The sequence below is a fragment of the Emys orbicularis genome, chromosome 2 (assembly GCF_028017835.1).
Source record: "Emys orbicularis isolate rEmyOrb1 chromosome 2, rEmyOrb1.hap1, whole genome shotgun sequence".
Classification (NCBI taxonomy): domain Eukaryota; kingdom Metazoa; phylum Chordata; order Testudines; family Emydidae; genus Emys; species Emys orbicularis.
Window position 1 is genome coordinate 141740800 of NC_088684.1, and position 26618 is coordinate 141767417.

The 26618-nt window shown below is 38.3% G+C and overlaps 1 protein-coding gene across 7 annotated transcripts; it reads right to left on the bottom strand.

Annotated features, from left to right (window-relative positions):
- Positions 1 to 3462: 3462 nt before the first annotated feature.
- TIA1 (TIA1 cytotoxic granule associated RNA binding protein) lies at positions 3463 to 26378 on the bottom strand. Of its 7 annotated transcripts, none has more exons than XM_065397977.1 (13): positions 26353 to 26378; positions 16817 to 16913; positions 16261 to 16359; positions 15690 to 15744; positions 15485 to 15517; positions 14121 to 14208; positions 10094 to 10169; positions 8876 to 8984; positions 7910 to 8005; positions 7728 to 7812; positions 6937 to 7060; positions 6222 to 6364; positions 3463 to 4968 (listed from the first exon to the last, which is right to left on the bottom strand). In XM_065397977.1, the coding sequence occupies exons 1-13, from the start codon at positions 26376 to 26378 to the stop codon at positions 4845 to 4847; spliced, it is 1155 nt and encodes a 384-aa protein (XP_065254049.1). In that variant the 3' UTR covers positions 3463 to 4844. The 7 variants fall into 7 exon arrangements, with proteins under 7 accessions (XP_065254049.1, XP_065254050.1, XP_065254053.1 ...); XM_065397978.1 differs by having other exon boundaries at positions 6222 to 6368; positions 6929 to 7060; XM_065397981.1 differs by lacking the exon at positions 15485 to 15517 and adding an exon at positions 16536 to 16552 and having other exon boundaries at positions 6222 to 6343; positions 16261 to 16355; positions 16779 to 16913.
- Positions 26379 to 26618: the final 240 nt, after the last annotated feature.

A 26618-nucleotide genomic window follows, 5' to 3' on the forward strand; every position in this document is an offset into this window, starting at 1 on the left:
CATTTAGGCTCCTAACTTCCATTGATTTCACTGGAAAGAGCCTAAATAACTTTGTGAATGTGGGCCTAGGTATTCACAAGTATTGCCAACCCCAACTATCCACAAATCATGTCAGGTACCCCTAAAAATCATGAGATTAGCTTAAAACTAATTTTAAAAATAAAAGGTGTTCTTTCATTTGACGTCTAACTTTGAAGCTTACTGGTACAGCTTGGTCAAGCTTTTTTCTAACACTGAGGGCTAGAATTTCTCTCCCCCCCCCCCCCCCCCCCCCCCCATGAAAGCTGAGGATTCCAAGAGCTATGGTTTCAAGAAAAACAAAGCAAGACTCCTTGTACAGTCATGAGAGGTGGCAAGAGTGTGACTCTTTCTAAAGCAGTAACACCATGGTGCAGTGTGGGAACGTGGGTTTTTCCTGTATAAGTCTCCAATGCATCACTGTCTTCGTCTGGTCCTCAGATATATTGTTATAAGAAGTCATTCACAAAAATTCCTGTGGATAAATGAAGCAACAATTATCCAGCTACATACTTACCCTACAGGGAGCGGCAAAACTACTGCAAGTGTAGGACTGGAATGAGAGTTAAGTTATATTAAGTCGGTAACAGAACATGGCCCTGAGATTTACAAAGGACCCGGGCATGAGCAAGAGCCTCTAAGTTCTTAGGGTGTTAGAAAAGTTTCAGGTTGAAAAAATTCCTACGTCTAATTCCCCCAATTGCCAAATATTAAAATAGTGTGCCACTGATATATCCCTGTTAGCCAGCGGTGCTGATGAGCTATTTTACTAGTCTACTCTAGTCTGGTGACAGTGAAACACAGGCCACATTCTTATTGTCAATGGGCATTATGCCTGCAAAAGGAATGCCAGATCAGCCTCCTAGTATTTGACAACAGTTAGCCTCTAGCATGCCCAAGCTCTAAGCATGGTCAGCCAATGCCACTTACATTGGTAAGGGGATTGCATCTTTTGTGACTACAGAAGCAGAGACTATTAATTACTTTAATGTAAATTCTATTATAGATTTTCTATATTAAAATTATTAAGTAGTGCTCATAAGCTGATTTTGTTACTTGGAGAGGAAGGTAAGTGACAAACTGGTTATTTGAAGACTTCTGACTATAAAAAAACATCTTGGGGTGCTAGAAATACTTTAATTAGTTTATCCATGACCTCTGCCCTAGACACATGCACAAACCATTAATTGATTCACAAGAGGGAACAATCCAACTAAAAGCTAACAAGTTGTGAAAGTGACATCAAGCTCACCACACCTTTGGTATGGCGCTCCTAAAGGATTGGGCAGCATGCTTTACACTAATATCACTGCATAAACAAATATTTTGTTTGAAGAGTAGAATTTAATTCCATTCCATAGGATGTACTGAATTACTAAAATGCTGCATATAGCTATTGGTGAGTCATGTAACAAGAGTACTGGTCAGGCATGCTGGGCCAAAGGGAACACAAATATGAAATCACAAAAATTATATGTATCAACACAGAACCCGGGCTACACCTTTAAGCACAAACAAATTCAGAGCCAGTATGATCTCCCTCTGAGGAAACAGGAAAACCACTCACTGCCAGTATATACATCCCTACTGCATTCTGACATAAGGCTTATAATAAAGGAAGCATCCTCTTAGTGCCAGCTTTTCCCCTGAAGTACTGGAACCTCCACTGTGACAAGCAAAATAAAAAAAACTGATAAGGTTGGGAATATGCAAGTTCACACAGTTTTATTAACATCCTTAACAGCTTTAATAAAAAAAAAAAGTCACCAGTTGTGGAGTTAAGAGTCTTATTCCCCTAACCACAAATATCAAAATACATTCATTCAAGTGAAATTTAATGTTTCATACAAATATGAAGTGGGCTGCTAATGCAAAAATAGTCCAGGCTGCTACCTTGGAAATAAGCCATTTTATCCTTTTCTGTTGTGTTTGGGATTCTATAACGCATACCTTACATATCAAGGCAGCTGTGTCATTTCTGTAAACACCAAAGCCTGATAGAAGTGCAAATATTCAGAACAAAAAAAAAAAAAAGGGTGAGGAAGAAAGGAGAGCACTGGTAGGGCAGAGGAATGTGTTCAAATGATTGTCACCTCAATATTGCTTTAGGTGTTTTGTGGAGTGGGTGGGGACAAAAGGGATACAACACTAATACAAATATCACTTACAGCCCTCTCTGGCTCCCAATGCAAGACTTGTGAGAGTGCATGTCACAAGTTATTTCACTTAGTAGGTTTGTTCTAAACATTGGTTGATAACAAATAGAACGGCGTAACTTCCATAATGTACATTTAGCAAGCTTTTTATAGAGCTGTTTACACCAAGGCCATTGCAAGGAAAGAGCCAGTGCATTGGGAGAATTCAAGAGGTGTCTCATTCGGACAATACTCTTCACAACTCTAGGCCTCAGAGAAATAAAGAGGTATCTTCTCCATCTACAGATCAGATTTTCCATATTGCATGTGACCTCTCAATTTGTTTCATTAAAAAAAGGTGTGTCCTTGTCTCTTGGAGCCTATAATTCAAGAGGTATTTCAGTCCTCAGCAATCAGCACAGGAAGCCCTCCCCCACTCTGCTTCTAATTAAACCAAGCAGTAATGTGTACATTTTAATGACAGGAATCACGATACATTTTTTTAAATTTAGACAGATGCTGTTCATGCAGTCAAAATAAAAGAGGTAAAAATACACATTATGCATATATTGGTTTTAAAATCTGTATTCAAATACAGCATTGAGCTAAACTCCAGAGCCTACTCACAGATATGGATGTTCTTTGGGCAAAATATGATACAGCACAGCTGGTCAAGCAGAAAGTAAAAATGTATGTTTGCATAATTAAAGTCAGAATAGAGCCCTAACCTAGAATAATCCATAGAAGTTAAAAAGATACTGATATACTTTGTGAAACATTTCACTTTTAAGCTGTTTTTTTGTTTTTGTTTTTTGTTGCGAGTCCTATTTGCAAGAGTTACAAGGAGGAAAACATTTCCAAGTAAAAAAGTTGGTTTGTATTCACCTATCTTTAAAGCCAAGTTTTAAAAACAGCTGCATAGAAAAGTTCTCCAGAGAGTCTCACACACTCAGGTCCTCCACACTTTACAGAACGTTGGGTACGAGATATAGGCCAACACAATCTCTTAAGAGATTTGCCCTATGCCTGCCTTCCCCCTCTCCCCACCCCTCCCATTTTCTAATAAAAATGTTCAAAATTTTAAGCAGTCCAATATTATATCCTTAATTGGGGGGAAAAGGGGAGCCTGACCTCATTCCTGTCCCACTCCCCACTATCTTCTGTTATTACTTCATATAAGACCCTGAAATACATTGTCACAACTGTCAAATATAGCAAAAGTTTAATCCCTTGATACTCAGTTGCCCAACTGCAACTGATGGGGGGGGGGGGGGGGGGGGGAAGAGAGGGAAGGAATATGGGAACTCCAGAAGCCAAAGCTTAATAGGGATAATAAATAACATTACACAATGAAGAAGTTTTTGCTCTTTGAAGGCTGGTCAAGGAGGTAGGATAGAAAGTTTTTTGGCCTTTGAACATTTAAAAATGCTTTGCCCAGCTGGTCCTTCAGGCTAAATTGGAGCATTCCACATACCCCCCCCCTGCCTGATGCTTACACATACAATGCTACAGTTTTCACAGCTCTAATTGTACATGTTAAAATCAAGTCAACTTACTCTATTTGAGTAAAATTTACTATCAGTAAACAGCAAGACTGATTTGTTTTCTACATACAACTTTGTGTCTTTTACAGTTTCTTTAAAAAAAGAGCGGATGACTTTGTATTCAAAGACTACCAAAGTGTATATTTGATATTCACATGCAAGACACCAAAAAAAACCCTTAAAAATGTTACGCATAAATCACGTGAAAGGACTCTGCATCCTACCTTTAAATAAGGAAACATACAAAGTTTTCTAACTTTTGTGCAAAATATTAGTTTGCTAAAATATTTTACATGATAATGGATATGTGTAAATGTAGATTGACAGAAAAAAGCTGGTTCTTAGGAATTTGTCACATTGTGGTATTTGTAACAGGATTTTATATTCCCTAGTACACATCCAAGTTTATCACTGAAGATAAAAATCCTATAGAACAAATCCAACAGAGATTTCTCTAGGCACCTTCTCACGTAGAACACAATGTGACTTCAGTTAGATCCATCTGAGAGTTGTGCACATAATTTTATGCTGAGCATCACATTTTCCTCATGACATAAGGCAAAGACAACTGTTTGAAAAATGTCTAGATACAAAATGATGTAAAATAATTTATATTTGAAAACCCTGGTATAAACAAAAGTGGAGAGATGGACACTTTATACAATAGGCTATTTTTAAAACTAATTTGTGCACAGGCTGAAGATTGTAAAGAACCTTCAGAATTCACACAGTTTTGGCTTTTTTGTACAACTGTTTATAATACATTTTAAACCATTAGGAATGCAAACTAAAACTGCACACTACTTCAGAAGAAAAAAAAAAGTTTGACTTTGTGCAATTTTCTGCCCCAATTTAACAGTGGCAGTAATCCCTGCATTTGTTGTGTTTCAAACAAGGATCTTAAGAAACACACATCAAAAGGAGGAAAAGAAGGCAAAAGTTGGCAGACATCCAGCATCTAGTTTTTCGTTTGTTTGTTTTTTTAAACAATGTGGATGACAAATAGTTTCATGATTAAAATGATTTCTTTAAATAAAGACACTGTATCGGACATTTGCACTGACTTGATAAATCTAAGTAAACAAAGGCTTTACAGCACTCCTTGTTGCCTCAAGTCACTGGTGTTAGGTTCCAGAGTCCTTTTCTCTCACTGAGTTTCGAAACCTGCCATGCGATATCCAGTTTGATTAGTTAACACACTTCCATTCTGCCCCTGAGGTGGTGGAACTCCGTAATTTGCACCCATCCATGCGGCAGAAGACTGTGTCTGACTGTTGTGGAGGGAGGGGGAAGAGAGGTGATTACAGAAAATGTATAGTTCCAAAAGACTGAATTTACATAAAGAGATTGGAGAGGATAAGAACTGCCACACTACACTGAAAGCTAATTAGATACTTTCCAAGTTTTGGCCAACAGAAACTTGCCTAGTAAACAGAAAAATTCCTAAAGGTAACCCCAGCTCTGACACTGATGTTATGACTTTCGGCAAGTCATTTAGGACCTTACTTTAAGACATGCTAAGCACCACTGAAGTCAACTGGAACTGTAGATGCTCGGCAATTCTGAAAAAAATGCAGGCCCATTACAGATGGGAAAACAGACAAGTTCAGTGGAGATAAAATCCCTCACAACACTTGTCAGTTAGATTGGTGTTACTTAAATGTTTATAAAGTGCAGATATAAGCATAAGCAAAAGAGGAAAACTGTTGACAACTAAGGGCAGTAAGTGTAAAAAACAAAGAATCCATGCAGGAATTCACTGCTGCTGTATGTAGCTGAATGTTAAAGAGGGCCAGATTGTTTTATAAACATCTGTAGTTCTATCTGGGCTGACATGGGAACAGAGGGGAGGAAAGAGTAGAGCTCAAGTAGCTTGTTGCCACCAGACCCCTCAGAAGGGGTAGTTCAATGGATTTAGGTCACTATAGTAGATCTGAGTTTAACTATTGGTTAATGGATCCAACATTTAAACCCTGAAGTATTCTGCGTAAGAAATCAAATTTCAGGTACATGAGTGCACATGCACAGACATCATCACTTCACCCACAACTGGGAAGTAATAGCAGCTGTTTGAAATAACTAAATACTGATTTAAATTTAAAATTCAAAGGAATTGTAAGTAGGCATAGTATAATTACCAGAGTTAGAATTTGGCTAGGACAAAGGAACAAAATGTGCCTATATTTACAAGAAGTTCAAGATGACCATTAGTAAAGAGAGTACTAGTTTGACCAAGACACTGCCGTATACATCCCCTACTCTAAAAGGTAGTTCTGGCATTTTTGCAAGGGTAGTAGTCCCTTACACCCTGAAAATATTTCAAGTATGGTAATTATTCTGCCAACCTAAAATTCCTATTGTACTTTCAGATAGATATGGGACCTGATCTTCTTACACCAGTTTACAATGGTACAACTTCCTTGTACTTCAATGAATCCCAAATTCAACTGATGATTTCCCCCAAAGAAGCAGCATTCTTCACAATTTATTTATAGCACACAGATCAGTTAGCATGCATACTCACTTAAATCCCTGCTGATTCCATGCCTGTCCGTACATTCCATATGCAGGGACTTGCCAACCATTAGGCATGTACTGACCAATTTGCTGTGCATTTCCATACCACTGGCCCCACTGGCCATAAGCCTGTGGATATCCAATTTGATTCTGCAAGGAAAGTTGAAATATTGAATACACTAATAACAATCATATTTATCTATTGATGTAGAAACTCCTACCTATCAAGCTAGCCTTTAATCAAGAACTTAAAAGGGCTTATATTCTAATACCTCATTTTGAAAGTTATTATAAAATTTAGCTGGGCAACGCCCTCTAACGCTATATATATGAAAAATCACCCCACCTCCTGCACACACATATTTTGCTGAGTATTCTCTGGAGTACAGCAGTCTAATATTACAGATAACTCTTCCAGAGAGCACTGCAGGAAAGAGCAAAGTTGAAATTCAGACAGAAACTTAAAGCTCTTCCCACTCTCTCTTTATCATTGTCCAAAGCAGGTTTCCACAAGTTCCAAACAGTTTAATTTTGATCAAGTATCTTAAAAGGCAGATATCATGGAAGCAAGAATTAATTTGGGAGGTCACATGGCACATGAAATCCACAACCCACCACCCTGAAACTAATATGTATTTCCATGCTAGAAATATGTTAGGAATCTCATTAATAAGATCACACTAATCACCATCTTACAAGTTAGTGTAAGTTTGTTCTCTGACCTGCTGGATTGGATTGATCATATCTGGTGTTTCTTTGCCCCAATAGCATTTCACAACATGCCCTTCTATAGTAGTTCCATTGACAGAAACAATTGCATGTGCAGCACTTTCATGAGAATTGAACCTGTTAAGATACAAAAGGAACATCAATAGAAACCCACCTTCCATACACCTACAGACAAGACACTTAAAAGGAGACTGTCAGCCTAAAAGTGTGTCTGCACTTTGAGAAGTTTTAAGAGTTTCCAAGTTTGATTACAAAAAGAAAGAAAAGAAAAAAAAAAACAATGAAAAATAATTGTTTGCAGGAGAAACTAGTCTTTGCAAGGGAACTCAAATACTGCAGCATTGTAGTAGTACAGAAGATTCAGAAAGCAAAACTGACCTATCTAGTTTCACTGTCTCACCTTGAGTGAGCTGCAAAAAGTTAAGTAGCACACGATAGGTAAAATCTGAAATTGTGTTAAGCTGCATTTTTGATTATCTACAGCGCTGTCTGTGAAAATAATGTAAGAAAGTGCATTTAAAAATATGATTCTGAATCTGCAAGAATCATATCCAATACTTACAACTATGAAATTATAAAAAGAAAAGTAGTACATCTTTGTTAACTCAGATCAACATTACCACACAAACAAGATGAGACTATAGTTTAAACCGTAGACACTGAAGGATAGTCTAAATCTGTCTAGGCTAGTTTCCTACTAGAAACATTCTGACACCAGTGCTTAACGTGTTTTCAAGGGAAAGGTAAAAGTAACATTTTTAAAAGTGAGCAAAATGTAACCTACCGTATAAAAGAGTACCCTTTATCTGGGAAGACTCGAATTTCCATTATCTGCCCAAATGGAGAAAAGGTCTGGCGCATTAGTTGTTCTGCAGTGTAGAAAAGGTAGACAATCAAAATTAGGAAGTACTTCTGATATTTAGATACATTTTATGAGGAAACCCCAAAATTTAGAAGATGCCATACCTGTTAGTCCTGAAGTAACACCACCACAATATACAGTACAGTTGCTTGGGCTCGACTGATTTACAACATCATCATAAGACAGCTGCTTGGTGTTTGCTGTAAAAAAAATGTTTAAGTTTTTTATTTAAAGAAATTATTTACTTTCCTCCTGTCTTCAGAAGTCTACAAAGAGCAAGGATCCTAGGGCTTTTTTGGGCGATGCCTAAATCAGACCAATACATTTTCTCCTGTAAATCTTTAATTTTACCATTAGACTTAGCTTACAAAATATACAGCTATAACATCCTCCCAAGTGGTAGTTTAGGAAGTGAGAGATATGTAAAGCAAAGAACTACAAGCATTAAAAGGGACATGAAAAGTCAGTGAGGTTTCCCAACTGAGTCATTTTCACAAAATAAAGAAACAAAAGTGCATGCCAAAAGGAAAGCTACATTCAAAATACACGATGATCTCAAATAGGAGACATGTAAATCCCAAATGATAAATGGGATGGATTACTGATGCATATAATGTTTAGAGGGATGTCATTTAAATTAAGCCCAAAATTCAGGTTTATAAATCTACTTTTAAATACACTTAATGGAAATATTTTCTTCCATCAGTTTAAGTCTAAATATACTCCTCCCCCACCCAGTATTTTCACCACAAAAACTGAAACACTGGCAGTGCATGAAAACAAGTTAAATCAAAAACACTACTTTCATTGTCCAAGCTGACTGAAATGCAAGACTGAATAAGTGCTGAAAAGTAACTGAAAGGTTTTTAAATTTTAATATTAGTATTTAAGGAAATTTTTGTAAAGTTATAATTTAACATATCATATTTCTTCAAGCAAAATCTTTACTTCTGAATTCTACAGGGCACTGAATTTTTTCATGATAGAAGCGCTAATACTTAGAACTAATAAGAGGTTTCATTTCTTCCTTATTTGGGTGGGGGCAAGGTGGACAGAAACTAAAAACCTACATTCATATGTACTCTTTGGAGCTGGAGGTTTTCGTGTTGCCCAGTTAGTTCTGATTTGTCTTCCACCAAGCCACTGTCCACCCATCTGCTGAATAGCATTTTCTGCATCCTGTCCATAGGGGAAAAACATTTTTCAGCAAATTCTTTTTGAGCAACACCATACTAAAAGCGAATCATCGTAGGTCTGTCAGACTCAGATATTGCCCGCTTCTAACAAATATTGAAATAAAATCTGTTCTTCAAAAAGATGTTTAAAATACAGGATTAAGGCAGTTATTTTAGGCCAAACTGAATGTATCCCAAGAAAAGTTATGCACTCTTGTAGAGCATGTTTGTGCAGTTGCTCCACTAAGTTGAAAGGCTGTAGGAACATTCCTTCAGCTGAGTCTCTAGCGCTCCCTCATCTGCATTTAGAATAAATCTCTCCGACCCAATATTTCAAACTGGTCTGGCCTAACACCACGAAAAGTATGTGGTGTTGTTTTTTTAAACTCCCCCAATCTCCCATTTTCAAAATATACTGAGACCACATAACGGCTTGCCCTACTCTTTCTTCCCTCCAAAGTGTATTATTTCTGAGTGAGAGAGAGAGAGAGAGAGAGAGATTTGGAGCCATAAGTTATTAGTACCCTGCCCATAAAGAAGCTGTAAGTAGCAATGTTTGATTATTCTAAGTTTAATACTAAACTGGTTAGCTCCATTTTCTCCCTTTATGTTGAATACCTTCCACCCCAGACCACTAATAAGGCTCTATAAAAACTGACTAATGATGTAATGCAAATCCTATAAAAGTATTTCCAAATACAAGTTGCTTTAGAGAGTAGTGCACCAGACCTTTAAGCACTAAAACACTGCCATTCTGCCAGAGCCAAATAACTCAGTCCAAAGTAATTTGTATTTAATGTAAGAAAAAAGTAAAATTTTCAGATACAAATATCAGTCTGAGTGAGTATTCTAGTTTTCATCTCTGTACATAAATACTTTGCACTTACATAGGGATGATGCTTAGAAAGTGCTAAGTACTTTCCAAACATGAATGAAGCCTTATAATATCACATGATAGATGGAAATAATACTACTTACCTATTTACAGAAGGGGAAACTGATACAGTACCAGATATAAAAAGGACCAAAAATGTACATGTTTTACACAGCTTTAAAGAGAACAGCAACTACCAAGATTTTAGAACTCATACTATCTATAATGCCATTACTTACCCATTTATTGAAGAAGGAAACAAAGCCATATCCTTTAGATTTCCCTGTTGCCATATCTTTAACCACTCGTGCATCTCTAAAAAGCAGAAGCAATGGCCAATTTAGCATATAAAAAAACATAATAAAATGAAAGTGAGTCACACACAGACCTCATTTTCATGTTTCACCTTTATTAAAGTGAACTGTTTAATGCACCAGCAACATATTCAAAACAAATTCCTCCTTTTCTAAACAAAAACATTACTAGTGTTTTGTCATGTAGTAGCAAAATTAAACTTAATTTTGTAAACATGCAAATCAATAGTTTCTCTAATAAACACATATCTTACAATAGATGGTTCCCAGTTCAAAATGCTTTAACATATTGTTAAGACACTAAGCATGGTCAAAGCAGCTATTCAAATGACTCATTTAAGCCACACAGCTGACTAACATTAGCTGAATGGCTCTCTTTAACCGTGCAATTTATAGCTTGCTAATTGCCAACACATTCTACCTACTCATTAAAAATATGAAATAGAAAAATGAAAAAAATAGGAATTAAAAGGCATACGTCGCCTGTTAACTGAATTCTTTAAGTTTCTCAGGTCAATTCGTTACCCCCTTTTTGGACTGTGGGCAGCTGTAAATTTTGAAAAATTGACATTTTCAGAAATGGTTGCATTATCGAAGGAAATAAAACACTAAAGACATTTACGTTTTAAACTATATACTATTATAAAGAATTTAAAACTGCATTCGCAAACAGCAATCATACAGGATTGATTGGAAACTACAAGATATAAAAGGCAAAATTTATAAAAGTAAATAAGAAAACTACAACGTTTGTCCACTGTGAACTGTAGCTTGTAGTTAGCCATGGCAATTCTGTCCATTCTTCAGAGACACTCTGCAAAATAACCAGAGGCCTATTATTTGAGATTGAGTAAAAAAAAGGAGAGACCCAGCTACAATAGCTAACCCCCATTTGTGGAAAGTCTGATTTTATTAAATGGTGTTTCTCAGGCAATTCGTGTACAGTTAGCCAAATATCAAGAAGTACACACACACACCACTATCCTGCCCTCCCCAACCCCATAAAAATACAGGCACTTTTGAAAAAACAAGATAAATAAAACCAGTCAGCAAGTCATGCAGTGTAATGTAAAGGCTTTGTAAAATATGGTTTAGATCAACTAGATGCACAATATTCAGCATTCCAAGACTGGCAGAAAAATCATAATGAGAGTTTTATGATGCCAGTTTTAAAACCTTTTAAAATAATTGCATTCTGTATTAAAACCTAGTTCTTCTACACATACGGCTATAGAGAATATGTAGATCACTGAAAGGCTCAAATTAAGACCACTTTCACACACTACAGAATGAAATGTACCTTAAACCCTTCATGAAAAAGCAAGTGTTAAACTGCTTGCAATTTTCTGTGTTAAGAAAATTTGAATAATATGTTACAAATTGCCTGAGAACAGTCATTTATGTAATCTTAGATCAGTTTGCTCTGCACAGCCTAAAAAGGAAATAAAAACTAAGCTATACTTACCCTCAACTGAAAACTTTGAAAATAAGACTTGAACAAGTGAAAACATGCATACACCAAACAAAGGGAGACGACAATAAAGATGTATTTATATTAAAGATTAAGTTGTATAAAGCTACCAAAAATTCTTACGTGCTAATCATGCATGCATTGGTTCAACTTTGATTATTTCACAGAAAATCAGAAAAAAAATCTCAATCACATTTCCAGGAATTAGTCAATGACTAAGAAGAGTTAAATATATAAAAAAATATTTTTTTTAATTTCGTTTTATAAATATGGAGTATTCTTCACACATTTAATTGAGTAACTGTGTGAAATCAAGGTCCACTCTATTACTATTTACCCTTACTTCTTTAGGACAACAGTTTACAACAAAGAGGGATCTTAAATCCTCCTCCCCCCCCCCCCAAAAAAAGTCAGCTTGAGCCAAGGTGACCTAAAAGGTTTTTCAGATAGTTAGCCCTACGATTCTGTACTGAATACCCCAAAGAGAAAGGATAAGAGGGTCGCTCACACAAGTTATTTGAAACCTGACTTAAAAAAAAAAAAAAAAAAAAAAAAAAAAACACACCTTTAGGCCCTGCAAAGTCTGGATAATCAGCTCTCTCACTGCAGAGAGAATCACCACTACGAGAATCTCTTTTGGAACAAAGGGAATGATATATAGGATCCTAGTAATCCTGTTTTTCAGACATGCGGTACACAGTTTTAAGCGTTATTTTATACACAAAAGCCCCTCAGAGGAACTGGGAAAAAAAAAAAAATGAAGGCAGCAAGTTTAAATAGCCCATGTTTGGAACTAACCACCCTCTTTACACTCTGAGTATCAGTATATAAACTGCAAAGTAAGGCAATGCCTACACTTAAAACACTAGTGTGGCACAGCTATGCTGGCACTGCTGCAGTACTTCAGTGTAGACACTAACCAGTGACAAGAGGGGTTTTCTTGTCGCTGCAGATAATCCACCTCTTCATGAGGCAGTACCCTATGCTGTCTACATTGAGGGTTAGGTTGGCTTAACTACATCTTTCAGAGGTATGGATTTTTCACAGCCTTGAGAGATGTAGTTATGCCAACGTACGTAACTTTTCAGTTTAGACCAGCACTAAGCCAGCTCTCAAAAAAGCCTTGTGCAGTTGACTGCTAGACCAGTATTTTGGGGTGGAAAGATGATTGCAGCTCTGAAAGAGGATCTGCCTAAAACTATCCCTCCTACATTTCAGTGTACGACTTCCTCCTTCCCAGACTAATCCTTCTGGATGAGGACAGATAAGACCTACTTTAGAAGCCATGTGTCATTCAGGAGAGTAGATGTTCAGCTATGTGAAGCACTGAACCTCCTCCGCAAGTAAGTATACCTACTACCTCTACAGAGAGAGACAGTGATTAAAATTTAAAAAAAATCTAAAATATAAATTAGTGTTTTCTAAAATGAGAATCTCCTGCAGATCAAGTTTGAAAACCCTATCATAAGAAACGAAATTAGGATTTAAGTCCAATACATTGGAGTTCATAAGAAAAACTTGTTTCAAATAAAAGCATCACTACACAACACTTCAAAGCACTTATCTTGGTACCTCACCATCAAGGAGCAGCAATCCAAGTACAAGTAGTTAGTTAAAGGTAAATGAACAGTTTAAATTGGAGGAAGGAACAAACAAGCCGCTCTTAGCCCTGCTACAAAGCATGTATTTTTATATGCTTTTCAAACTATAAGCATTACAGCTGTATGTTAATACAGCAAATAGTAATGAGTAGGCAGGTAGAGAGCTGTGATCACTACCACTGATCAGCTAAGTCTTTACACATACTGTTCTACTTGTTAACCCATCTCCCCACCTCACTTGTTTCTCCCTATCCACCTGTTAAATCTTGTCTTTCAGACTCAGCTCTTTGGGCCAGGGACTCTTATTTACTGTTTGTATAGTGACTAGTACAATGAGGCCCAAACTGGTTGTGGCCTTTAGATGTAACCACAAGGCAAGCGTTAAACAACCAAACTGATTATTAAACTAGAAGTACAAATTATTTTATTTAACAGAACTTTTGTATTAAATACCTAGACTATCATCAAAAAGCCAAAATCTGACTGGATCTGAATATGCACATGGAATTTGATCCATATTAAACTATTTTTTTAAGAATGATTACATGTATGATTACATTTAGTGGCAAATGAAATACAAGACCCATGTCAGAGAAACTACCCAGTATGACATCCTCCAAGTTACACGAGGATTTCTACAGTATAAAAACAAAGCTACATATACAGTGAATTTTTCTAAAAAAAGAAAACTGACTGCTGGTGGGTAATTTTATTATGTATCCCTACTTATTACTCAAGTACTAGAACTCTGAAGTCTCTTTATGAACACAAAAAGTGTGCGTTGCAGTCACTTCTGCACCTTGACTGGACTTTTACTTACTGTAAGCTTGCCTCCAGTAAAAGGTAACGTTTAATTTATTTGCCCTAAGAAATCACTTACGATATTCTTCCAAACGGTGCAAAAGCTGCTTTTATATCTTCAGTTGTAATTTCTGGACTGAGGTCTCCAACAAAGACATGGAAATGGTCTTATTGGGAAAAAGAGAGAAAATAATTTACAAGTGTGAAGAATGTTCCTGGAAACACAAGCAGTATAGCAACTTTATATTGCATTAACTTCCATATATCTGAGAGCTACATGGGAAACTAAAATCCTTTACCTATCAAAGGTAACATTTGTCACTGCTTCAAATATAACCGTCACTTGGTGACAGTATAACAAAAGCAATAATTTTAAGGATAATGCTGTGATGTACAGTATTTAACTTAAATTTTGTTTTTGTAGTTATGTTCATAACCAGTCACTATTTTACCAGAGATTGCAATTGTTTACTTAAAAGCCAAAGCTTACTTTAAAATCTTAATGTTACAATAGTAATGTTAAAATTAAACACATTTACAGATAGTTCATTAACTATCCAAAACTTTACCAACTAAAGCATCTAGTGGTTTTGTGAGCAATGTAGAATAAAATTTGCTTTAAAAGTAGGATGGATATTGAACCTAGCTACAAAATGTTTGGTGTAACCATATTTTGTGAAGAACAAAGAAATACCTTGCATTGCAATAGTTTGATGTTAAAGAATTTGACAGTTTTCTCAAAAGTCAAACAGTTTTGGTTGCCCAGCCATTACATCATGTGAATCCATGTGTATTCAATACAACTGAATCCATGTGCAAGTGAACTAAGACTGAAGGCAACAGATGAAAAGAGTAATCCTTCACTTTATGTCACAGACATTAAAAAGAGCACTAGAGAGAAATAAAAATCCCACATCTCAGGATTTTTTCCACTTTGATTAAACAATTTTTCATAAAGCACATTTTAATAGTTAACACTATACAGACTAACTTATATTAGAGCAGGCGTGAAACTTACAAATCCACTACAATACTAGTTTGGTTAAACCGCAAATTCTTAAAAGCAGTTTAAGGCTGGCCAAGTACAGAAGCAACACACTGGGTTGCCATGAAAGGGGAATTTCAGAAGCAATTTAAGTACTCCAAATTAGTTTGTATGGAGCAGCACAGATAACAGCCTTGAAGGCAGCTGATTTTCTTGCTCTCATAGTGGGTGAAATTCTAGAATAGCAGTCATGACTAATGGGGTCAAAGGACTACAAGAAGCAGCACCAGAATGAAAAAGAGTGGACAACAGACCACATTCTGATGCAATGGGGAAAGGAGAGGGAAATCTTGCTACAAACGTAAGAACAAAACAGAACAAAAACCCCCAAAATAGCTTCAGCTGGTTAGTGAATACCCTTGAGAGATTTCATTTTATGTTTAAGAAGATACAATTACCTTGTGAACGCAGTGTGCTGACAACGGTACTACCTGATGACAAAGATTAGATTTGTTCTTAAGTTTATTAACACAAACACATTTAATATCATCTTAGGATAATGATCAAAACGTTACTGCAAACATTTGTATGATGCTTATTGCTTACGTTTAAAAACTATTTGTGCAAATAAAAAAATTACTCAAAAGCATAAAGGGCACTTACTGCTGGTATCTTTCTTCTGGCTGCTGGGGGTTGTTGCCCAGTTCACTTTGACCTCCTACAAATAACATTTGCTAAAGTAAATATTGGAACCATATTCTGATTTTGTTAGCTATTAATTTCTATACTGCAGGGGGAGAAGGTACACAAGTTTGTAGTTAAAGACATTAGTCTAAGTGGCTGAAGTTTCTTGGTAAAATGTTCTATTTCCAGCTACATTAAGCCATTTTACAATGAAGATAACTAATCTTGCTTTATTGCTCTGCTAGTCTCCCTCACCTTCAAGATCAATGGAATTAAAATATTTATTACAACCATTTTGACTTCTTCCCTGTCCTACATCTGTACCCAACCCTCCTATGAACTGTCATTATCCAGTTTTTACCACCACAATCGTAAAGCTCAAATGAAGTTAAAAGTTCTTCACTTTACAAGATAAAAAAACAGGAGAAAGTGTTTACCTTTTGTGGCTCAGTTCTGCTTGGGGGTTTGTTTATTTTAAAGATGTTTCATCCATATCATTGTATATATTGTTATTTCCACCGCAACTCACGCTTTAGACATGACAGCTTACCTTACCCATTATCTTCCGTCCATTCATAGCAGCTAATGCTGCAGCTGCGTGACGATGCTCATAAAACTCCACAAAACAGTATGGATCATTTCCAGCTGTCTGTTAAAAAAAGCACATGTTATTAAACATTATCACCCCCTCAAATTTTAAACCAAATTGTAGTTGGTGCCCAGTTATATCTATGTCTGAAAGTCTTAGCAATTTAGAGAAAGCTTGCTGTAACAGCTTTAAGCCAATCACAATATTAGCAACATATTAGAAAAATATTTTAAAACTATGCTGTGGTAGGCATCTTGGTTAGCATGTTTTGTGCCTCCCCCCGCCCTTTTGATATAACAAAAAACTAGCAACTAACATTTGAGTCCAATTACATCATATGCTCTATTCCTTTTACAATATCATACCCATCACTGAAGTTTGCATCAACAAGTTAAGCTCTTCAGCATCCTTCTTTAAATTTCTTCATTGTACTCATGAAAAGTTAAATGTATAGAGATTTCTTTAAACTGACATGCTACAAGGAGTGGGAAAAGTTATCCAAGTAAAAGGCCCTTACATCCATGATCATTTTGCAGTTTTTGCATGGTCCAATCTGGCTGAACAGCTGGAGGATTAGTGCCTCAGTCACATCTCTTGACAGGTTCCCTACATATCTGTAAGATTAAAAGGAACATGTAAATATCTAAATTTTTATTTACTCCATTCAGCATTATTAAAAACGAAAGCAGGAACTTCTTGCTGAGCCAAGCACAATCCCTTAATTTAGCAAAATATTTTACTACGAGTTAGCAAATTCAACAGTTGTTCTGAAAGCTTTTCAGTTTTAATATATGTACATGCAAACTACATTCTAACTTCAGATTATGGAGATACTCCACTATTAAGGTGTTCAGATACTACAGTGATGAGTACAGTATAAAAACCTAAATAGCATAGATTACATGTTCCCATTCAAACCTAATGCTTGCAAGAAATGTTGGACTGATAGCTTTGGAGACAGAAGTCATCTGCTGATTAACGAACAGTCAGGCCCAGATGTTGCAAGTCCATATGCATAGACTTGTGCCTGGGAACATCTTCGCTGACCTCAGTGGAACTCCATGTGAGCACAGGACTCTCCAAACGAGGAGCTCCTTGCAGGACTAGAGCTTTAATATGGGCTGCCTCACCAATGTGCTTCAGCTCTGGTGTGGATGAGAGCCACAGCCATCTCCATACATATCTGTATTATGGTAGTATCTAGTCCTCAACTGAGACCCCATTATGCCAGGTATTGTACAGACATATAGCAAAAATACAGAAGTCCCTGCCCTATAGAGCCAACACTATAAATAAATAAGACAAAGGGTTGGAGAAATGGAGTATTATTCCCATTTAGAGGTAAGAAAGAGACAAAAAGCTGTATCCATACTATGGAAAGAACCCCACAGCACGCAGGCAGCCTACACTGATGGCAGGGATTTTTCCCATCTGTGTAAGACTACCTCCTCCCTGAAGGAACTTAGCTAAGTCTACAGAAGCATTCTTCTGTCAACATAGCTGCATCTACACAAGGGGCATTGGGGAGAGAGGTAGGCATAGCTATTGAGAACCAAACCCAAACGACCTAGCTATGTCAACCTAACTCTTAAGTGTAAACCAAACCAAAGACTAAGGCCCCAATTCAAAAAGGAACTTAAGTTTGTGATATGTTTATTAGGAAATGAACAGTAGATTACTTTTAAGAGGAGCTGGGTTAAATCCCTGTGCAAACCTCAAGTACCTAGTACTGAATCTTACTGCTCTATGATGGTTCTACTTCTAAAGGCCACAAATTTCTATCTGGATAATAATGGAAGACAAATCAGAATTTAAAAATGATTAAAATGATTTTATTTAATATATTTGAAATGAACCTCCTTTTACTACATACTCAAATTCCATTAGCAGAACCAAAAATGGTTACTAATGTAACAGTTTAACAAGTTACCCTATTAAATACTTGATACAGAATCAGAAAAACATAGGAAGGAAGGGACCTCGAGAGGTCTCCTAGTCCACTCCCGTGCACCCAAGGCAGAACTAAGTATTATCTAGACCAGGGGTTCTCACAACAATTTTTTTGGTGGCCTCAGAGTGCGGCCACCAACTCTTGCTGGTGGTCGCTTTGACAATTTTTCCTAAAATACTCAACTAACTTTAGGAACAACAAATAAATATGCACATATGAATGTCCAAATCATTGTAATTTATTTATGTAAAGGGTTTTGTTTGTTTTTATTTTTAAACTCAATAATACAAATAATGTACAGTTGTCTCTATTCTAGAACAAAAATAAGGTGCTTTGTATGCTCGTCTTTTGTTGTTGTTTCTTTTGCCTTTTTGTTCCTTTTTCTTAAGACTTGCTAGCTAGTAAGTCTACTGCTATGAAAAGTGATATTTGTATGTTTGTTAATATCTTTTTTCACAGTAGCAGACTTGCTAGTTGGTTAGGAGGCAGTGAAAAATGATATTAACATACAAATATTTTTCACAGCACATTTACAAAGCCCCAGCAAGCTGGGGGACAAATTAAGCCCTCGATGGTGAGGTGGGTAGTGAGGCAGCAGGGGCCAGGGCGATGGCTGGGGGCTGCAGGAGGCAGTGGGGTCCAGTGGGTCTGGGCCAAAGCCCTGCGGCCGGGGACCAAGCCCACCGCCCCATGGCTGGAGCCTGCCGCCTGCCACCCCAGAGCTGAAGCCAGAAGCCTGAGCTCCACCGGCTGCCTGCTCCTCCAGCGTTTCTTGCTCCAGAGGGGGGCAGGACCCAACCTCTGCCAGTGGCCCCAGGGGAGGGGCCGCTGCTTCTCCCCATCCCCCCCAATTACTGCCCAGGAGCCTGTGGCCGCAGGCAGCCATAGTGGCCACATTTGAGAAACACTGATCTAGACCAGTGCTTCTCAAAGCCGGTCCACCACTTGTTCAGAGAAAGCCCCTGGCGGGCCGGGCTGGTTTGTTTACCAGCCGCGTCCGCAGGTTCGGCCGATCGTGACTCCCACCGGCCACGGTTCGCCACTCCAGGCCAATGGGGGCTGTGGGAAGCCGCAGCTAGCACATCCCTCGGCCCGCGCCACTTCCCGCAGCCCCCATTGGCCTGGATCGGTGAACCGCGGCCAGTGGGAGCCACGATCGGCCGAACCTGCGGACGCGGCAGGTAAACAAACCGGCCCGGACTGCCAGGGGCTTTCCCTGAACAAGCGGCGGACCAGCTTTGAGAAGCACTGATCTAGACCATCCCTGACAGGTGTTTGTCTAACCTGCTCTTAACATTCTCCAGTGATGGAGATTCCACAACCTTCCCAGCCAATTCATTGTGCTTAACTACCTTGACAGTAGGGAAGTTATTCCTAATGCCCAACCTAAACCACCCTTGCTGCAATTTAAGCCCATTTTGCTTCTTGTCCTATCCTCAGAGGCTAAAGAGAACAACTTTTCTCCCTCCTCCTTGTAACAACCTCTTATGTACTTAAAAACTGTTATATTCCCCCTCAGTCTTCGCTCTCCAGACTAAACAAACCCAATTTTTTCAATCTTCCCTCATAGGTCATGTTTTCTAGACCTTTAATCATTTTTGTTGCTCTTCTCTGGACTCTCTCCAATTTGTCCATATCTTTCCTGAAATGTGGCGCCCAGAACTGGACACTACAGTGCAGCTGAGGCCTAATCACCGCAGTGTAGTTCAACACAGAGCATAAGATCCATCATTCTGATCCACAAGCACCTGATACAAACTGCATGAAACACAAAGTATTTGCTTTTCTAGACAGAGGGAATAGATAGAGTATTGTGTTTTAGAACCTGACTTTGGTTTACGTTTGAACAAAAGATGGGAGATGGGCAGTCTACAGCACATGCTAGTTAAACAAGCCGACTAAACCTATTATCAGTGTTAATTTTTGTACATGTTTTAATGTGTTTAAGAAGGAAATTTTGTATGCTAATTGTTCATTTACTTCAGTCTTCCTTGTGTCTTAAACAATTCCATTTGACATCATAATCAAGATGATTATGCAAAACAACCAAAAATGGTAAGATTTGTTAACTCCTTTTTGACAGGAGTCATGATTTCCATAAAATTTGCTTCACAGCAGCTAGTGCCAACATATTAACACTAAAAAGCCTGGGAATCCATCTTAGTTCTGTGTTTAACAGGGCCAGTCTAAAACATTCTTTATAATATTCAACTGTGTCAGTACCAAGTTTCTTTAGAATGGTGCCTTTATGGCATTTTTGCAACCTCAGCAATAGAAGAAGGCAATCAGGCCACAAGGGAGGTCAACAGAAAATTTCAGATTCTGGAAAGTGTACAGAAGATACAGATTACATTTAAGCTCTACTCCAAAGAGTTAAAAAAATTCCTAGGACAGCACCTTCCCACAAACTACAAGTTAACGTGGCAAACCTTAGTGTCAGAAAATGGTGCCAGGCACAAAATACACTAAATAAAACACAGGCAATACAGGCGGCAAATTTCCTGCTCAATCTGGGTTCTTATACCAATGACCACCAGCATTGTATCTGAGCACAAGATGCAGGTTGTGTTCTATTAATGATTTGATGATAAAATGTAAGTTAAGAACAAAGTGATAGCCTCCTATTAAACTTCCTAAACTTATAGCAAGTTCAAGATGGATTTGTACTTTGGCTAAAGTAATCAGATAGTGAATAGCTTTAATTTCTTCGTTAGGAATCCAATAGTAGAGCTACTTAAGGTAGGTTGGTTTTTTTTACATTTTTCTAGATAAAAGGGCTTAAATAATTTATAAACCACAACAGAATAGGAACTTGGTATATGAGAAGTAGAAGGCAGACACTTCGTCCACTCAGCTACCATGCCTTTGATTAACTTCTACTGGAATTGAATGTATTTTGGCCATCTGCAAGCATGAATAAAAAAGTAATACATTAAGAAAAATGGCAACCTCAAGTCTGAGCCAGGGACTGTATTTTAGGGTATGTCTTCACTACCCGCCGTGTCGGCGGGTAGCAATCGATCCCCGAACGCGCTCACCGTCGACTCCGGAACTCCACCAGAGCGAGCGGCGGTAGCGCAGTCGACGGGGGAGCCGCGGCCATCGATCCCGCGCCGTGTGGACCACAGGTAATTCGATCCAAGATAGTTCGACTTCAGCTACGCTATTCGTGTAGCTGAAGTTGCGTATCTTGGATCGATCTCCCCCCCGGTGTAGACCAGCCCTTAAAAAGCTACACACATTGAAAATTTAATCAGGATCAGATTTTAATGTGTGTGTGGATGTTTTGACTAAAGCAAGGATTTCTCTGCATCTGAGTGATAAAGATTTCTCTTATAAATAGGGCAGCTATTATAATGTTTAAAGTGACATTAGGTGGAGTAATTGAAATAAAAGTTTTTGTAGAAGAGTCTAGATGTTCAGTAATAGGCTGAGTAACACCCCCATCCCACATCAAATGTAGTCCTGCACTGATAATAGCTAGTGACTTATTTAGAGTTGGACTTTAAGTATTACTGTACATTAAATAATTCAGTTACTTGAGCACTTATAGCCTTGCATTGCTTTCAAGGTTAGCTTTATTAACAGCATAAAAGTCAGAATGTTTCCTAGAAACTGAATATCTACAAATTGATCACTAAGTGAATAATGTCACATTTTCACCTGCAGAATTACATAGCAACTTAAGAGGTTTCTAGGATGTCGGATTTAGTTGGATAATCTCTTGGCAGCCATATAAAACTTTATATCAGCTGAAGCTGATATAAAATATGTTCCTGCAGTATCAATATCTGCAATATGAATGGTGCAACAAGTTTCCTGACATTTTAGTGTCAGTGATGTCAAATATCAAAACTCAGTTCTTTGTGCATAGATGTCTAGAATTTCTGTATACGTATACAGAATGTCTTAATGGGCATGCAAGAGGTATAACACATCAGAAAAGGCACACAACTTGATAAATGGTAGTGATGGTTAATGGAGAAAGCCAAAATGGAAGCTGTAAAACATGCAAGTATTCTCAGAAATGTGAAGTAGAAAAATTGGTTAAAGATATCAAATATCAAGAGTATTTCCACTTCCCTTATTTTTCATTATAGCTTAACTCCTATAGTTGTGTACCTTTGCTACCTATGCTCAACGGCTAATAACTTTGCAGATTTTTTGCACTTACTGGCTAAAGAAAGGCATGCAAAGTTTTGGGCTGGTATCAAACATTCCTAAAATATTAAAAGCTCTGCTCAAAGAGTTAACAAGAAGCAAAAGTGTGAAAGAGTTCATAAATGTAGTGTTCATAAATGGACCAGCTGCTATCATATTAATTGGGAAACTATGCTTTAAAATTATGCATGCGTAGTAAATCTAAAAACAGATTTGTCAGAGAAATATTTCATATGCATTTGAAAAAAAGAATTCCCAAATACTATTTTTAAAAAAACTTGCACTATGCCAAGCTAATCAATATAAAACATAGTAGAAAAGGTGGTTTTCCATAGCTACTGTTTCAACAGACCAAGAGAGAAAAACTACGCTATTCTAAAGTTGACAGGTACCAATGTTCCTAAAAGTGGACTGATGTTTTTTCCATATTTATTACGGAAGTCAAATATGCTAAATGAATTCTCTAACATGTTAACAGGGTGATTTAGTTTAAGATTTGGGGCAACAGCAAAGGTGTAATCATAAAAAATGTAGCTCTGAAGATAGACAGTATTGCTTGGTGACAATAAATTAACTAACATCCTACTTCAGCAGTTGCCAGGAGTGCCAAGTTTAAAAAAAAATTAACTTACTTCCAGTGTTACATTTATATGCATGTCAAATTCACAACAAGACATAAAACGGTAGTATTCTAAAGTATGTGAGGTATTACTGGGGGGGTGTGATGGCTTTATAGAAATAAATTAACAATACCTTATGTGGAGTGACTGCTGGCGAAATAAGTTGCTATATTGCATTTACACTGAATAACCTTCACAAATGCACTAGAGAATTCATAATTTTGGGGGCATCAAATTAAGTACTGAATAACTAGTGAAATTTAAAATGAGTCTTAACTGTGCTGTGTGCCTGCAAACTGAAAGCAGCATCTCTGGTATGGAAAGGACACTCTGCTTTCCTGCAGTGGTTCTCACCAATGCCATCCACCCAAGACCCGTCTCCCATTTAGCAAAATGAGAACGACATAGTGGTTGTGACACCGCTTCACCCTGACTGAGAACCCCTGCTTTATTGGCATTGCACATGTATACTGGAGTGTAGATTAGGCTCACTTGCTACACTATAACTCTTCATTGTGTTAATCTAAATATTAACAGTCATTACCCATAGATATTTCTACACTCCACTATCATTTCTACAGGCTTTTTTCACAAGGAGACAAAGCTACAGGAGAGCTACTGTGGCGAGGCAATGACAGATTAAGTACATTAAGGGTCCAGTCCTGCACTCCTAAGTGTAACTCAACTGAAGTCAGAAATAAGCATGTACATGCAACAATTGCAGGAGCAGGCACTAACATCAATGATTCTTCTGAGCTGGACTGGCTAACAGTTCCATCAGAGGAGGGGAAGTCTCTCCAGATATGGGAATACTATGGATTTTCATACCCTCCTAACTATACGCTTCATTAATTAACTGGTACTTATTTCCTCAGTATGTATCTTCTTGAAAAGTGTGTTGCTAAACAAGCAGACGTGAATTGAAACTGATCTTTTTGAATATAAGAACAATATTAAAGAATCAGATAGCTACATGAGCAAACTGTTTCTGTGAAGTTCTACAAATGACCTTAAAACTTGTATGCTCAAACATTTATTTAAACAAAAGCAGTGGTTACAAAGCTTACTATGTAAACATAAATAGGCTACTCAGTGATTGAGTTACTTAAACAATATAGCTATCAATCCAGCTCAGCTGAGCTTCAAAATATCAAGGCTTTAACAACCTCATATCAAAGCATTAGAATTACACAAATATCTTTATAAAGAAAAGGCTGTTTTAAAAACAACCTATGTCCTCCAGAAAGAGCTACTAAAAACAACTATTCTAAGAAAACCAGAAAGATAAAGTTTAGAAGCTGGCAAACACCCAAGGACATTAGTGTCCTATCCAACTGTAGCAAGACAGTGTGACTGAACACTAATTTAATCCTTCTATGGATGGAGGTTTTAGTATTAGGATTTTTGTGTACAGTTTTACTATCAGCTATTCCAACTAAACTCCAGACTCATATGTTGGAAAGTGGCCTTATAGTCAAAACCTTGAGCGTGTGAATATTACAGATTGAAATTTAAATTAATGGCACAATATTCCAGATGAGTTAACTGTAATTCCCCCGAAACTGACTCAAGAAAATACAATTCTCAGAATATTGCTCAATAGCTTTTTTTTGCAGGTCAGAAACGCATTCAGGCTTTTGCAATAAGCTGCATGTATTGAGTGCAGATAATTCATTCTTTAAAACAGAAGCAGTATGCTCAGAGTAACTGGTAAGATCATTAATCAAGACTCCATATGAGAAAATCAGTTAGGGAAAAATAAGGAGTACAACAATAAAACATGAGTATGGGGGTGAGAATGTTCTGAAAACAGATAGGTCACATGTTTCAAGCAGTTCAAATGGATAAATTGGATAAAAAGACAATGGGACCTTAGTATTTTTTAATAGTGTTTACTTTATCACTTAGGGAATCGAACTAGAAAAGGTGGCACAGGTCACAAAAGTCCTGTTTTCCTATGCAGCAAGTCAGCCAAGACATTTATCATGCCTATGGGACATGTGCAAAGCATCATTCAAGGGCAAATGCAGGAACTTTAACCTCACTTTTGGAATGTTTCGCCCCCTCCTTTTGATTCCCCCTCACGACCCCTACCTACACAGCAATACTCCTAAAAGTAAGACCTAATAGATGGTGGCAGCAGCCTAAACGGGAGAACAAGTTAATAGAACAGCAAAGCTAGAGATCAGTGAAATCATGAAGTCAAAGCATTAGAAATCACTCCAGATAAAAAAAAAAAATCTGTCAGGAAGAGGAAGGGGGAAGAAATGTAGACAAGAGTTATACCTTCAGCTCTCCCATGTATTTCAAATGGAGCCAGTTCTGTAAATTGTTGATTGCTTTGAAAAAGCAGTGTGTTAACTACACCCACATTACAAGGAAAATTCCTCATAATTTACAACCCTCTCCCATCTCAGTTTATTTTAACAGTACATTGCCCTATTATAGCAAATACCTCTGAATCTATACAGATTTACCCCTCTTGTGCATTTCCTAAACAGCTTTATCAGTCTTCATGAAATGGAACCTACCGCAAAGTTGGGTTGTTGTTTTTTAACTATACAGGCATTTGATTATTGTTTTGGGGTTTTCCCTCAATTAGAAGTCAGGATTATTTTAAATCCATTTAAGAGATCAGGCTTCGCATTTGCAAATTGGGTTAATACAACACAGATACAAGCAGACACAAATTAAGTCATATGCTCATGAAAAGGTACATACACTCAATCTACAAAAAAAAAGCACCTTTCAGATAGAGAATGAGAAAGAAAGAACAGAGGAAAAAAAGAGAGAAAAATAAAGATGACAGAAAAACCCTGAATAGGGAAAGAACAAAGCCTTAAAAACAGGAAGGGGGGAAAAAGACAGATAATTAATGGAGAAAGGGCACTGTGCAGTTTGAGTCAATTCCTCACCCCCCGCCCCCAGCTCCCTCTGAGGAAGTGGGGAATTAGGGACCCCTTTATCCTGGGGAAAAAACACCCAGCAGCCCCCGCCTCTCCCAGTCCCCCCCCGAAGAAGCAGCCCCCCCCAGCAGCTCCCCTCCCCTCACAGCCCCCCCATTGGAAGCAGCCCCCCAGCAGCTCCCCTCCCCTCACAGCCCCTCCCCCCCAGGAAGCAGACCCCCCCCCCAGAGCAGCCTGAGGAGGCGGAGACGGAGTTCCCCTCGCCAGTGACGGGTGGGGATGGGGGTGAAGCAGTCCCAGCCTCCCCCTCACCCCGAGGGGAAGCCCCTGCCCAGTTCCCGCCCGGCCAGGCGTGAGGAGGGGGCCCCTCCCCGCGGTGCCGAACAATAGGCGTGATCGCCCCCTCCCCACTCACAGGGTCTTGGGCATTTCGTCCTCCATGGCTCTACCGCTGCCCCTCCCACCGGGGTCTCCTGCCGCGCCGGCCGCGGCCCAGTCAGCGCCTGGGGAGCCCGAGCGCCGCCGGCCCCGCGAAGCCCACAAGGCGGACAATAAGCCCCGATGCTCCTCTCAAAATGGCGGCGGCGGGGGAAGGGGCCCGGCGCGGCCGGCTCAGAGAGGGGGGAAGCAACAGCGCATGCGCAGGGGGTAGCCCGCCGACCGGCAACAAGCGCAGGCGCA